Genomic DNA, 17329 nt, shown 5'->3' on the forward strand with positions numbered 1-17329 from the left:
TACAATCCCTTACAATTACTACAATTATTATCCTTAAACCTTTTTCTTTCATTTTTGGTTGTTGTCTGTACCTTATTGATTCAATTATTCTATCTACTATATTCCTACATTTTCCTTTATGTATTGTGTCTTCCCTTTCTCTATTGTCCATACTTAATAAATTCAATAATTCTTTATGTGTTACATTATTGTACATTAGTATTGTATCCTCAAATTTAAATAAAGCATCCCAAAATTTCTTGAATGCTGTTGATACTTCTCTTTCTATTGGATTACATATTTCACATGCTAAGCATTCCTCTGGTTCTATCACTCCTAGGTCATGTTCTTGTTTATGGTTTATATATCCAGCGTTCCAAACATGGTACCATTCCATTTTTAATAAAATTCTCTAAAAATTTTCACATCTTTTACTTTTTATCCTTCTTTTATATTTTATTTGACCTATACTGGGCTTGCCTTTACCTCATTTGTTCATTACTGAGTATGGTAGTTTACAGGTTTGTACAAATAAATTTATATTCCATAAAATTTTCCAACCTAAGGTTGAAGTGTGAATCCATATTTGATTTGTCCGATTATTTGTTGTATTTCCAAGACTGATGTATCTTTCCTCGGTGTCAACAATTCATTTAATAAGTGGGAGATTCAAATCTCCCTCTTTCATATGCTCCTACTACGCCTCTAATTCTATTATATCCTAAAATTTACTGTGCTTTGATAATCTTTAATTAATAATCTCGACACCTGTATTGACATTTTATATAATTTTACTACGCTACAAAATCTCTTATCATCTATATCCTTATTAATTTTTAATAACTTTCCTTGAATATATTTGTCCAGCAAACATTATTTTAATTTTTGTTAACGTTAATCATGATTTTTCTTGGGTACCCTCACACAGAATTGTTTTTGGAAGTTCACACAGAACTATTCTCAATTGATCACACAGAATACCTCAATTGAGTTCACACAGAAAAAGCTCACACAGAACTATTCTCAATTGATCACACAGAAAACCTCAATTGAGTTCACACAGAATTATTCTCAATTGATCACACAGAAAACCTCAATTGAGTTCACACAGAATTATTCTCAATTGATCACACAGAAAACCTCAATTGAGTTCACACAGAATTATTCTCAATTGATCACACAGAAAACCTCAATTGAGTTCACACAGAATTACCCTACCATCGTATTTATAGTGTCGGTTTTTGGGTACACTTTTTATCCTTAACTTAACCTCAATTATTTATAAAAATTATTTTTAATCCTTAATTCATGGAACTTATTTACAATATTCTATTAAAACCCCTTCTAACTTGATTAGCCTCGCATTTCCCTTGATAATCAATTACTACCATACATATTTGGTTCATATGTATGAAAATTATTATAATAATAATTTTTCATTGACTTATCAGCCGGTGGTCAAGTTAGATCAAAAATTTAATTTTTAACATTATCTCTTTATACATTTATGGTCATACTCACCCAAATTAATGCCTTTTACCTTGGTAACCATTATTTTCACGTATCCTTTAAAATATTTAACTTTATTTTATTAAAATTTAACGTTAATACGCCTTAAATTCTTTTTTAACCAAGACTTAGAACTTTTAATTTTATAATTCCTTAACTTCGTCGATCCTTTATTTGTAACTTCTAATGATCACGTGGGGGTGATCATTTTCTTTTCTCAGAGATCCTGTACTTATAACCTGTAGTGATCATGTGAGGATGATCACTTTCCTTTCTCGGAGCATGCACCACTTGTAACGCCTAAGCCCGTGATAAATCACGTTGCCACCTTAGGTATTAACAAAATATCTCTTTATTAATAATATAAATAAATACAATAATATGCTTGGTTTAATAACATTAAATAACTAATAAATAATTCATTATCGAAATTCGTCCAAGAATAATGTCCTTCTCAAAAGGTGATCTTCACGCCCTTTTATATTTGTTTTCGTGTAACCAAAAATTCATAATTTCGGTTCATGGATTTAAATTATCAAAGTATTTCCATTATTTCAAAGTATTTCCATCATCTTAATTCTGTATCCATTTGATCATCGTGACCTCCTGAATTATGATTTATAATACTAACGTAATGATCAGCAAATTAGTCACCTGACACCTCAGATCACTTGACTTCATTTAATTTAGTATCTTTCGGATCTTTATTTATCCTTAAATGTGACTGATAGTTTAATGTCATCTCGGACCAATTATCCTTGAATCACCTGATCAATAGTTTAACGACTTTTCGGTCTAACTAAAAAAAATAAAAATAAACTAAAATTTTATATACTAAGATTAAATATAATACTGCGCCTCACAATTAATAAATTTACTATGTATACTACGGCATTACAGTGTACACAAATGTACCGAAATTTCATCGGATCATCATACAATATCGGAAATCACATGCACAAAAATTCGTGTAACAATTGCATTTCCTGGATTAAATTGACAATTTTTTCATTTCCACTAGTCCAGTTTGTAAAATTATTTTCAAATAAATCATTAATTTTACATGGTTTGCACCATTTATAATCATTATCTAGAATTTTACCGCATTTATTACAATAATTTCTATACGAAAATAATATAATATAATTTTTTGTATAAAGATTTTGAGATATTATTAACCTAATAAAATAAAGAAAATTTATTATTTTATTAAAAGGGTATTTAAATTAAATAAAAAATTAATACCTCATACCCTATAAAAACGAAATGAGTTAAATTTGTTTAATATTTGTGCTCATGTGTAATAAATGTCTAAAAAAGCACCATTTTGTTTAATTTTTGTTTTTTATTAATAAGACATAAATCGGACAAAATGGTGCTTTTTTGGACGTTTTTTACACATGAACACAAATTTAACACATTTCATTTTTATAGGGGCATTTAGAAATCCATTAATAGTATTTTGTGAGTTATATGATTTTAAATTGACTGTTCTCTTGAATATTCACGTTTATTTCTGTCATATTGTAATGGTCCATCCTTCCATATTGCTGAATATATTGTAGAAAATTCATCTTTTCTTAACTCCTTAATGTCATCGAACTTATCATATGATATCCATTCAATTATAATATCATCATATTTATTAATTCCTAATTGCTTTTCCTGAATTAAACTATCAATTTTTTCATTACCACTGGTCCAATTTATAAATTTTTTTTAGAGTATATTCTTTACCACATTTATTACAATAAAATCTATACGAAAATAACATAATATAATTTTTTGAGTAAGGATTTTGAGATATTCCATATAAATGATTTCTTTCAAAATATACCTTAGCCTAATATAATAAAAAATTTGTTATTATTCGTAAAATATTTGAGTTAAATAAAGAAATTTATACCTCATTTAAAAATTCATTGTTAATATTTTGTGAGCTATATAATTTTAAATTGACTTTTTTACTTTGTTTTCTTGAATATCCACGTTTATTAATTATTACTATCATATCGTAATGGACCATCCTTCCATATTGCTGAATATATTGTAGCAAATTCATCTTTTTCTAACTCTTTAATATCATCAAATTTATCATATGATATCCATTCAATTATAAAATCATGACAATTATTAATTTCTAATTGCTTTCTCTGAATTAAACTATCAATTTTTTCATTTCCACTGGTCCAATTTGTAAAATTTTTTTCTAGAGTATTTAATTGACATGATTTACACCATTTAAAACAAATATCTGTAAATTTTTTACCGCATTTAATACAATAAAATCCATCCGGAAATAATATAATATAATTTTTTGTATAAGGATCTTGAGATATTCCATACAAATGATTTCTTTTAACCTATTATAATAAGAAAATTTGTTATTATGCGTAAAATAATTAATACTAGAAGGTATTTTAAAATAACAATAAAAAAAAAAGATTTTAAAGACACAATTAAATTATTTTAATTTATTAATTTTTTACTAGTTTATCGTCACAAAATTTAAATTCTACGATTCGAAATTATTCAACCACTTCAGATTCTAATTATATCTCGGCAGAATTAGAGCTTGATATAGATACTAAAAGGTATTTAATGTAACAATAAAAAAATGGTTTGAAAAGACACAACTAATTATTAAATTCATTGGTTTTTTTTATTTAGTTTATCGACACAGAATTTAAGTTCTGTAGGTCAAAATTTTTCAACTTCTTCAAAAAGAAAAAATGAAGTATTTTTAAACATCAATACTTACTATGACAATAGTGGTAAATATTTATCTGGCTCGATGTTATTTTAATTATTTGTTCTTTTGTTTTAATGCTTACGTTAACGTTTAATTTTTATTTTAATCAAATTTTAAATATTTAAATTAGGAAAACGCATTAAAACTAGTCACTAGTTTCAATTATCTATAAAACTATAGAAATTAAATATTCCGTTATCTTGCAGATACAGAGTATGTGGAAATTTTAATAATTTTTTATGAAATTTTTTCAAGGAAATTTTATTTACAATTTTTTTTTCATTCTATATAGAGATTACAATTAATTTCGCACTTATGATAATTACTTATTTTCATATTTAAAGTAGTGTTGCTTTTAGGGTGTATACTACCACGTGTATATTATAAATGAAGTTATGAATTATGATTATCCGGAGCGGAACGACTAGGATTTTAGACCCGGTGACATTAGGTCACGTTCTCACAGTTTAATTGGTTCCGCTACTATAAGTATACGGCCATCCTTAACCTGATCCACCGGTCCAGATGCTTATTCTGGACCAGTCAACTTTTGATTGGCTAATCAGCCCTTTTATTACATAACTCCGGCATAATTTATTTTATCTCTTCCTATCTTTCACTCTTTCTCTATTCTTTTTTGTGGTATGTTAGTACTTAGTATTTCATATTTCATTTCAGTTTGTATATTTTAATTTTAATTGTATTTATTGTAGTTTTATGATAATACTAAATGTTTTTTATTTTCTTTTTGAAGAGTTTTATGATATATTGATATTATTCTGGAAATCAAGTGTTTTTTTTTTAAGTTTTGGGGTTAAGCAAAGTTGTTCAAAAAAGGTTGTAAATTACACATTTATAACAAAACTTTTAAAGCTAATATAATACTATTACTTTGTACTTTTGTTTTGATATTAACGTTAAAATAATTTTAATAATAAAATTACAGTAAAAAATAGGGTTGGATCGGTCCGGTCCAGTCCGGTCCGGTCCCAAAAAGACCGGTCTTTCAACCTGGACCGGACCGGACTGGGACCGGACCGATTTAAATTTAAAGAAATGATTTTTAGACCTCTAAATTATGCTAAAACATTAAAGAACGTTGTGAAACGTTTTTTAATATGTAATTTAACAAATAAAAAACGTTTCGCAACGTTTTTTAATTATTTTAATAGAAAACGTTGCGAAAACGTTTTTTATTAATAAGTTCATAAAAAAAAACGTTTTTCGCAAACGTTTTTAATTATTTTAACAAACAACGTTGCGAAAACGTTTTTATTAAGTAATTTACGTTTTGCAACGTTTTTTATTAAGCAATTTAATAAAAAAAAACGTTTTCATACGTTTTTTTAATTATTTTATTAATAGGAAACGTTGCAAAAACGTTTTTTATTAATAATTTCACGAAAAAAAAGTTTCGCACGTTTTTTTTAATAAAAAACATTGCGAAAACGTTAAAAACTGAACTGACAATCGGTTTTGGCAAAAACCGTGCCCTAGAAGTAGATGAGCACAAAAATTGGCTCATTTTTATTGGATATTAATAATATGGGATCGGTCCCCGGTCCGGACCGGTCCTCAGATCTCGGACCGAAGACCGTGAAGACCGGTCCCAAGACCGACGCAGGACCGGTCTTTGCTAGGACCGATCCAACCCTAGTAAAAAATAATGTAAAGACCTTTTTTATAAAGTTATATATGCAATTTTACTTATTTATTAATAAAGTTTAATAAAATGCATACCAAAATACAAATTTCAAATAACATATTACTTTAAAACGGTAGTATTAAATGCTTTAAAAAAAGGCATTTCGTAACTTTTTTTTTAAAAAAAACGCGAATTGTTTTTTTTTTTAAGACAAATGTTACACAAAACAATCTCATCCAATTAGATTTCCTGGTCCAGGATAAGCATCTGGACCGTGGCCCAGGATAAGGATGCTCTAAGTATACATTATGGATCACATGAATTTTTATCACGTGGTTTATCGCATAGTATTTTTATTTTATTTTATTTTAACAAGTGAATTTATATTTGGTTTTATTTATTTATTTATTTATTTTTTAGCTATTTTATAATAAAAGAAATTTTTTAATTAAATTTATGATAAGGCAAGAAAATCAAATCGTAAATTCTCATGACTTGCATGCGTTAATTTAATTTTCCAAAATTCAAAATATATAAAACAAGAATGAATAATTAATGTAGTAATGCTATAGGTTATTTTCAAATTAAAGACTTGTCACACTAAAAATAAATTTGATTCTTTTATTCATTGGTATCATCTTTGATTGATAATCTGCATAAAGAATTAAGATTCAGATTAAATATTATAATGATCAAATATAATAAATTTATGACTTACTTTGTAAAATCAATAACTTCTATGGTATTTACTGTTAATATTATCATCATATTTTGGAAGATTTTTTGTAAAAGAATTAAGTAATCGAGATTTATAAATAGCTTGTGGATGAGCTAAAGTAGTACTTTTGAAATTTCATGATGTAAATTTTGACTATCATATTTATATGAGTCAATAAATAAACGAATAAATTTTAAAATTTCAGTTGCTTTTGGTCTATTATCTGGATTTGAATCCCAACACTTTTTCATCAAATCAAGGTAACATTTTGGTGCTTCCAGCTCATTAATTATTTCAGGTCTAATTTTGTTGCAGATGTTTAATACTAAAAACTCATCATGTGCACAATCGTCAAAGGGTTGTTTTCCAGTTGCCACAAAATACATAATCATACCAAAACTATAAATATCTGATGCTTGAGTATAAGGTTTTCCTTTTAACACTTCAGGAGCTACATAAGGTATAACTCCATAAATATTATCATTGTGATCGATATTCTTAACTTCACCACATAATCCCATATCTGAAATATGTATAATACTGTCATTCATGTAATCATTAACATTAATATCATTTAATAATATATTTCTTGTATGGAAATCACGATGAACCATTTGTTTTTGATGAATTTTTTCAAGACCTCTAATAATATTAAATAATATAATTAATTTTCTTGACCAATTAAAATCATTATAATTTTTAATCATCCAATAATTAAAATCTCCGCCTTTTGCATAATCAAGAATCATAGTATGTTCCTTTGTATCTGGATTCTGAGATATTCCATATATTTTAAGTATTTTATTACTAAAATAATCTTTATGATTTTCAATTGAATATACTTTAATCTATTAAAATATGAAAAAAAATTATTACATTAATAATATATTAAATTAAATTTACAGAAAATTTCATACCTCATTCAGAAATTGACTTGAAATATTTTGGGAATCATATAAAGCTTTTAAAGCAACTATTTTATTCTGACTTCTTGTATATTCATAATTATTATAATTATAAATTAATGGACCATCCTGTGTATACTTTAGCAAAACCACCTTTACCTATTTCTTTAATTTTATAAAATTGATTGTATGGTATCCATTCAAATATTATATCATATGATTTATTTATTTTTAATTGCATTTCTTGAATTAAATTATCTATTTTTTCATTTCCACTGGTCCAGTTTGTAAAATTTTCCTTTAAATTATTGATTTGACATGATTCACACCATTTATAATATTGATCTGTAAAATATTTAATACATTTATCACAATATACATCTTGAAGAACTATAACATAGTTTTTTGTATCGGGATTTTGAGATATTCCATATATTTTAGGGTTATTATCTTTATGATTTCTAATTGAATATGTCCTAACCTAAATATGGATAAGTAAAATTCAGTTATATAATATTAAAAGTATTTGGATTAAATTTATGAAAGTTTTCATACCTCATTTAAAAGTTCATTAGTAATATTTTGTGAATTGTATAAACATTTTAAGTTGACTTTGCTATTCTGCTTTTTCGTATGAAATTTATATTTATTAATATTGTAATGGATTATCCTTCCATATTGCTGAATATATTGTAGCAAATTCATCTTCCCCTAACTCTTTAATATCATAAAACTGATCATATGGGATCCATTCAAATACTATATCATATGGATTATTTATTTTTAACCTCATTTCTTGAATTAAATTATCAATCTTTTCATTTCCACTAGTCCAATTTGTAATATTTTTTTCTATATCATTTATTTGACACGATTTACACCATATACCATATTTATCTGTAAAGCATTTATCACATTTGTCACAATATACATTTTGAAGAACTAAAATATAATCTTTTATATCAGGATTCTGAGATATTCCAAATATTTTAAATTTATTGTAACTATAAAATCTTGTTGAATATCTATTAAACTATTAAAATCAAAAAAAAGAACGAAGTTATTATTTGCATATTAAATTTTAAATCAAATTTATATTCAAATTTATATTATATTTCATACCTCAATTAGAAATTCATTATTAATATTTTGTGAGTTGTGTAAACATTTTAAATTGACTTTTTTATTCTGTTTTCTTGTATAGTCATAGTATTCCATAATATAATTTAATGGACCATCCTTCCATATTGCTGAATATATTGTAGTAAATTCATCTTTTTCTAACTCTTTAATATTATTGAATTGATCATATGGTATCCATTCAACTATTATATCATTATAATAATTAGTTCTTAATTGAATTTTCCGAATTAAATTATCAATTTTTTCATTACCATTGTCCAATTTGTAAAATTCTTTTCTAAATCATTAATTTGACATGATTTACACCATTTATTGTTTTTATCAGTAAAATATTTACCATATTTATCACAATATATATTTTGCAGAACTAAAATATAATCTTTTGTTTCTAGATTTTGAGATATTCCAAATAGATTTTCACCGTTAAAATATGTCTTAATCTAATTAGAATTAAATACGATAAAAAATCAATAAATATATATATATATTTTTTTTAAGTATATATACGGTAAATTAAATAGAAGAAATTTTATACCTCAATTAAAAGTTCATTAGTAATATTTTGAGAATTATGAAAACTTTTTAAATTAACTTTTATATTCTGATTTCTTATATATTCATATTTATTTTCATCATAATTCAATGAACCATCTTTCCATATTGCCGAATATATTGTAGTAGTAAGTTCATCTTTTCCTAACTCTTTAATATCATTGAACTGATCATATGATATCCATTCAACTATAATATCATTATAATTATAAATTTCTAATTGCATTTCTCGAATTAAATTATCAATTTTTTCATTTCCGCTGGTCCAATTTATAAAATTATTTTCTAAATCATTTATTTGACATGATTTACACCACATATCATATTCATCTATAAAACGGTTATTACATTTATTACAATATAAATTTTGAAGAACCAGAATATAATCTTTTGTTTCTGAATTTTGAGATATACCAAATAGGTAATCACCATTAAAACACGTATTAATCTATTAAAAATAAAAATAAGTTATATACTTATTATATTAAATTATTTAAATTAATAGTAAATAAAGAAATGTATAGTACCTCATTTAAAAATTCATTAGTAATATTTTGTGAGTTATGTAAAGATTTTAAATTGATTTTTATATTTTGATTTCTTAAATATTCATGTTTATTTCTATCATATTTTAATATACCATCCTTCCAAATTGCTGAATATATTATAAAACATTTATCTTTTTTTATTTCTTTAATAATATTAAATTGATCATATGGTATCCATTCAATTATTATATCATAATAATAAAAAATTTTTAATTGCATTTCTTGAATTAAATTATTAATTTTTTCATTTTCACTTGTCCAATTTATAAAATTATTTCTTAAATCATTAATTTGACATAATTTACACCATCCAGAATTTACATATTTTCCACATCTTTTACATTCATCATATTCATCATAATTTGACATTATTTACCTATTTTATTATTTTTGAAAAAAAAATTATTTCAAAATTTTATTTGGAAAATAAAAATTTTTTTTTTTTGGATATCCACTAGAAGGATTGTAAAACTATTTGAACTTATTTTTCAATCAAGATTTGCAAGCTGCATTCATTGATTAATTTTTCTAAACATTATAAAAAGGATTTGTAATAAATTTGTAATATGACTTGTGGCTAACCGCAACTGGTTAAAAATATTATGCATAAACTAATAATATTTGATTACACAATTGCTGAAAATTTACGGGTTTTACTAGTTTTCGCCCCTAGTTCCACATTGTTTCAGGCTTCCGATTGGAATTTTTTGATTTATAATCATTTGTAATCATCCGGATCCATGACTCATGACTTCTGCCGTCATTACATTCCGAGCTAATTCTACATCGGATCCAATAGCCAAAATTTACGTATAACGTGAGTCTATTGTTACACAAGCGTTAAGTGATCGTAAACGTAAAACGGTTTTCTATCTTACTGTATTAACGTATTATTTTATTAGATTATAAAGTTTTCGACTTATACGCTTATTACATTTGTTTGGTTACATTTACTAAGATGAATTTACTTTATATTTATTTATACGATAAAGCCAATTTAATTAAAAAAAGATCTTCTTTGTTTACATATATCTCTCGTAATGTCTAGTATTGATGACGTTAGTTTATGATTAAATAATGATGGTGTTTATATAATTTGCAGCAGTTAAAACTTAAGAATTTATATTAAGAGTGAGAAATTAATTGGTAATTTCATTAAAACGGGAATGAATATAATTTGATTATTATTCAATATCTTTATCGTCATCATCACAAGCATGATTAATTAATTTATCATATCAGACATCATCTAATTTAATTTAATAATTTAAACTGTCTTATTTCATTTATTTATTTTCGTACAATTAATTTTTTGTTCCCAATAGACTAATAAAAAAAAAAGACAAATAAAAAAATTCTATGGCTTCAATTTTTTTTTATAAAATACAATAAGTTAAAATTTTTAAATAATCGATTTCTATAATACCTACGTAATGCAGAAAAGTTTCTTTTAAATAATAACGTTTCATTGAGATAAAAATAATTTTATCAAATAACATAAATATAGCCGATTATATTTCGAAACACGGAAATGTAATTTATAAATAATAATCCTAAAAAAAATAAATAAATAATTTTTAATTTAGCGTAATCGTATAACGTACAGTATAACGAAAAATAAAATATACTTACGGCAAATCTTTCAGGAAATAAAGCAGGTGCGACCAAAGACCAATAGTATAATAAAAAGCAAACCCATCCTGAGATAACTTTAACCCAAACAATTGTATGACTTCGACCAATAACGACTAATTTCTCATTGCCTGTCATTGTAAAAGTGTTCCTAAAAAAAAAAGTGGTTATTATATAACTTTCTTAAAAAAGAAAAAAAAAAATATTTAAAATAATAGCGTCAACTTACCAGTCTGTTAATAACATAGCAACATACATGGCAGCAATTGCAAATATAAAATGGAAAAATGTATAATTATAATTAACATCATAGTCTTCATCATCCATGGGATAATCCGCTTCTTCGTCCAAGGCTGATGGAGGAAGAATTCTAATAAAAATAACAAAATAATTTTAAGATATCAAAAAATCACGCTAATAAAAAAAAATTAATCGATTAATTTATTTACTCTTTTTGAACGGAATCCATGGTTATTTGAGAATAATTTTTTGATATTGGTAGTGATGGTTCATCTTTGGGTTCGTTACTCGTCAAAGGAATCATATCGGAAACATCATCATTGTTGACACGGCGATATTTATAATCCTTAGTGGAAGAACTATTTGTTAATAATAATCTTCCTTGACTCGCAGCTCTTGAAGTTGAATAAGCAATGGCGATAAAGGTGAATAAAGCCCCAATAATAATTGATGTTTTACGTGTTTTATGTGAAGATAATGGATTACACATATCATGTGCTGCAACTTTTTCACCATTAGTTTCAGTTTTAGGTTCATTTGCCACTGCACTTAATATTAAATAAGCACAATAAATTACTACCATCGATGCTTGTGGTAACCCTGAACGAGGATTTCCTTCTTGAATTTTTGGATGTATACATAGTAAAGTTCCAATGACACATAATATGGAATTCAATGTAACAAAAAATTGATTAAGTGAACATCCTGATTTGGCAAAAAATACGTATACTATTGATGTCATCGCAATCGCACCAGCGAACATCAAAAGTGTTGACCCAACAAGAATTACCTTCCATTTATTATCTTTAGATTGATCATCTTTGTCCATACATTTTTCACTCCATGTATGTGCAAAATCTACCAAGAGAATTAAACCGACAAGAATAAATAATGCAGCTCCGACTAACGCAATATAATTTCCCCAGGCCATAAAAAATTCATTTGGAATAAAGAATGAACCGATTATAAAGCCTATCCATAATAATATTTTAGGTCCCCACCATCTACATAAAGGATGATAAGTAATATATTTGTTAAGAAACGAATATGATTTCTAACCAACACTTACCCATTTTGAATTGTTGACCTAGGATTACGAATATCTTTAACTCCAATAACTAAAATTCCCAAGATAAAATGTAATAATGAAAGCGCAAAACAAACTCGATGAACCTAAATCAATACAGCACATGAGCGTTATTTAAAATAAAATTTTGAATTTAAAAAGAAAATTTTGATCAAATTGATTTTACCGTTAAAACTCCAAAACAACTTCCTTCTGGACAATTTAAGTGTAAGTTATTATGTGTTTTTTTTTCAAGTTTTTTAACAACCCAATCAGACATCATTACCCATGCAAGCTATCATTATTATAAAATTAATAACGTTATCAGAAGTAATGTATAATATATATATATATATGATGAAATATTACTTACAATTGAATTCAATAAAAGGATTATCTAAATTTTATGATATTATGTTAAATATATTCTTAATAATAATAATAATAAGTATATTTTAAGCTTGTTGTTTTACGTACTGCATAAACAATTCTTGTCGCTATAGAATTGCTGCAATGGTATGACCTAAAACCAAGGTTACATGCAGCGGCTGAAAAGAATGATGAAATCCATGCAATTGCTCCAGTTTCTAAAACCATTTTTTGAAGAAAAAAAAAACGACCTAATTTTTTTTTTCAGGAATATTATGAAGAAAAAAAAAAAGAGTCTTATGTGGCGCAGTAATATATTTATTTGTTTAAGATAATCGAAGACCGACAGGTTTTATAAAATTCTCAATGATTGATTTCATTTATTTTAAAGAAAAAGTATGTAGTGCTCAAAAGAAATAGCAGAAATAAATAAATCACAGCCTTAAAATGTTAATATTTCACCCTGATTATTTCTTTAAATGTTTATCATGTGAGAATGAATTTTTAATTCAAAACTTTATGTTGAAAATGATCCATATTAGGATTAACTATCATTTTTTTTAAAAAAAAAGTTTAATGCGGGAAAAAGTTTTATATGATTCGGATTAACTTGATAAAGAAATAATATCTCACGATAGTAATTCCGATTTCCGGTGGTTACTCATAAGGAAGGATTTACAAGGTCCCATCCATAATTTTTGTAATCTCTTATTATGCATGCAAGAACGCCCTTATTTATGATCATTGTAACACTGCATTTTTTTATTTTCTTTGTTGTTTAACGATAATTTCGATTGGATTGAATTTTTAATTTTTAATTATTATAATTGCCGATCCCCTCATAACGAAGGATATTCTGCAAGATAATAATTTTGTGGATCTTTGATTAGAAAAAATAAAACAATGTAACATTGATTCGGAAAATAATACCACTTTTTTAGTAGTTTACATGTTTCTTACGTGTAATGACTTACTTATACAGCAATTCTCTATATAATACAATCCTTGGACATATATTTTTCATGGAAAAGAATTAACTAGTTCAGTTTATACAGTATATTATATTTAGTGTAGTTAGTGAGTAACTGAGAATATTATAAAATGTTAAAATATTTTCAGATTTATTTTAATTAAAAACTTTTCAACTAACTCTTGAAGAAAACGTTCAAGCGGAAAACATGACCTTGTCTTCACTTCGTTTTTTTTCTTAAGAATGAGAATATTCAAATTATACTTAATAATGGTGTATGGGTAACGTGATACATTGATATTCAATCTTATTTTATTTTTCAGTATTATTCGTCAATGTAAACATGAGATATTGGCCCTGATTTTTATGTAAAAACGTGCAAGAAATTTTAATATATAAATCGAAAAATAATGTTTTCTGTCTTTGAATTATTTTTTTAATTAAACAAAAGTGTATTAAAGACATTATCTATAAAGTATATTTTGATACAGTAACTTGTAATTTTGTTTATTTTTTAAATTGTTTCGTTAATATATTATTCATCCGTCTATCTACAATTTATGAATATGAAATAGTAAAGAACTTGCTGATAACATTTCTCTAATGCTTCTCAAAATAAAAGAGAGAATTATCCTTCGTCTACCTTCTGTTGACTATTCATAATTATAATGGAGTTATTCAATTGTTATGATCAATCAAGGAAATGTCATGCCTAATATTTGTGCATATTGGAATTAATATTTAATTTTTATTTTTAATTTACAAAGAACAATTAATGAATATTTGATTTTATGATAACAGGAAAAATCTTGTAGAATGTTAACAGGAAATTATATTAACTGCGTTACGATACAGGTAAATGTACTAGTCAATGTACTATATATTAAATTAAAATAATAAATAAAACATTCTTTTCCTAATCTTAAACATAAATCTAACAGTCAGCGCTCTGAAGTAATAGGCTTGGATACGAGATGATATAACATGTGATTCCGGTTCAAAAACTGATTTACTGAGAATCTTAACCGATTAATTAATCTATTACAGTATTGAAAAAAAATAAATTTTTTTTTACCATAAATTGTATCAGTTTGTTTTGCTCATAACCGGTTTATTGTCTTTAAATCAGCTAATTAATCAATCAATGTTAATCAGTTCCAATCTCTAAAATACATAGGACATTTTAATTAAATTTTTACTTATATTATGCATGTTACTCTTAATCACTAGGTTTGGATGAGAGAAGGTGGAAGTTTAATTGAAGGAGGAAGGGTGAAACGAGTTTTGCGGTAAAAGGGCGGGAAAACTCGAAGTGATTAAGGTAATTTGGTGTTTTTTTCTTTGGTTTTTTCTTGGGTTGTTTAGCGCAGTCATTTTGGTGCATATGTTAAATGTCCCTTTAAAGAGGTAAAAGGCAAGAAGATCTTAAGCACAGGTATCAATCAAATTTATTGCCTTGAAATAAACATTGGGAGTGATACAAGTGGCCGACCAGTGCTTCGTCCACGCTCATTAAGATAATTGACGGGTTGATGGGTAGGTTTCATTGGGTATAGTATGGAGGGGATTAATCTGTCTCGATAAATTGTACTAAGTTTTAGTGTAGCAATATTGTTAGGGCTTTCTGGTAATCTTGCTTTTCCCTAGTACGGTTTAAGTAGTTGTTAAAAATTTTTTTTTTTATATTGTTAAATTCGCCTAGCGTTCTGCGAGCAACAAGTGAACGGTATCCGGGGGGTAATGATCATGACGATGTGCTCGGGGCTTTATCTCCAATGGGCATGACGGAATACTTAAAGTTTCTGTAATATAGTCAGTCCCTGTGAAGTTCCGGATAGTACTGAGTGACGGTAGTGCTTTTTTTATAAATTATATATTGTAAATATCTTATTTGAATAAAGGCAAAAAAAAAATGGTATACTCAATTACTTGTGTAACTATAAGCTTTTGTCGCTGTCACACTGATCACGTTTAGATTTCTAATTAAATTATGTAATACCTTCTCGAATGTTAACTAATTTATGTGTAACAAACAAATCAAAATAAGTCTATCCGTTTATTATATTCATCTCTTATATCACGGAATTTATCGCATTTTCCGTGAATGGATCCGTGAAAGGCTCATTTTTACGATAAAATTTTTTATAGGGTTACACTTAAAAAAAAATGGCGTTATATCTCTTATATGAAAATTATATAATTTTAATGAAACGTTAATTATAATTTTATTAAAACTTTTGATAAAATACAAATTAATATTTATTCTTGTAAAATTAACCTGAATATGAGAGATTTAAATTAAACAACTTTAAAACCTTTTATCAACTTTAAAAGTTGATATAGTATCAAGTAATTTTGAACTGATTTTTTTTTTGTATAAATGCCCGATGTACACATTGATTATAAGTTAAATAAAATTAATAGTCACGCCAGTGTCACGATGATGATTGATGCAACAATATTTAAATGTTACACAACGTATGAAACGAATAAGGCCATAAAGGGCTTGTGGCACAATGTATGAAACCTTGTTGACGTTCTGAAATTTTCATTTTTGTAAACGTTGAAAAATTTTAAAATAGTATAAACCATATTATTTTGACTATGATATGTGAAAGATGTGGTAAATATTTACCTTTTGAATGGTGCAAATCATGTCAGATAAATAACCTAAAAAATGATTTTGCAAATTGGACCAGTGGAAATGAAAAAATTGACAATTTAATTCAAGAAATGCAATTAAAAATTTTTAATCAATATGATTACATAATCGAATGGATATCATATGATCAGTTTAATGATATTAAAGAGTTGGATAAAGATGAATGTTTTACAATTTATTCAGCAATATGGAAAGATGGTCCATTAGAATATGACAAAAATAAATATGATTATTCAAGGAACCAGGATACAAGAATCAATTTAAAATGTTTACACAACTCTCAAAATATTACTGATGAATTTCAAAATGAGGTATGAATTATTCTATTTAATTTAAATACTTTAAATATAGTTATTGGATGGGATAAAAATATCGGTCACAGTTTTTATATAAAAGTATAATTTTTTAGATAATTAATGTGTATAACCAATATTTTTATCCCACACTTTTTACTGGTAAAAATAACGGTACATCAAGATCGGCATGATTCTAATATGCTGCATAATAATAAAATTATAAATATAATAATAAATTTCTTTATTTTGATAGGTTAAGACTTGTGATGGTCTATATGGTTTATCGCAAAATTCAAACACAAAAGATTATATTTTAGTTCTTCGAAATAAATATTGTAATAAA

At 25.7% G+C, this 17329-nt stretch overlaps 2 protein-coding genes across 2 annotated transcripts; one reads left to right on the forward strand and one right to left on the reverse strand.

Annotated features, from left to right (window-relative positions):
- Positions 1-3877: 3877 nt before the first annotated feature.
- On the forward strand, positions 3878-4294 carry OCT59_025252 (uncharacterized protein; the record flags this gene model as incomplete). Its single annotated transcript, XM_066137221.1, has 3 exons — positions 3878-3903; positions 3981-4082; positions 4159-4294. 3 exons carry the CDS (start codon positions 3878-3880, stop codon positions 4292-4294), a joined length of 264 nt encoding a protein of 87 aa, XP_065991967.1.
- Positions 4295-11289: 6995 nt separating this feature from the next.
- On the reverse strand, positions 11290-13286 carry OCT59_025253 (uncharacterized protein; the record flags this gene model as incomplete). The annotated part of the gene is made up of 8 exons (XM_025321525.2): positions 11290-11304; positions 11384-11534; positions 11613-11753; positions 11833-12627; positions 12693-12796; positions 12877-12984; positions 13063-13086; positions 13167-13286. The coding sequence occupies 8 exons, from the start codon at positions 13284-13286 to the stop codon at positions 11290-11292; spliced, it is 1458 nt and encodes a 485-aa protein (XP_025168662.1).
- Between the last annotated feature and the right edge of the window lie 4043 nt (positions 13287-17329).

Source organism: Rhizophagus irregularis, chromosome 5 (assembly GCF_026210795.1).
Source record: "Rhizophagus irregularis chromosome 5, complete sequence".
Classification (NCBI taxonomy): Eukaryota; Fungi; Glomeromycota; class Glomeromycetes; order Glomerales; family Glomeraceae; genus Rhizophagus; species Rhizophagus irregularis.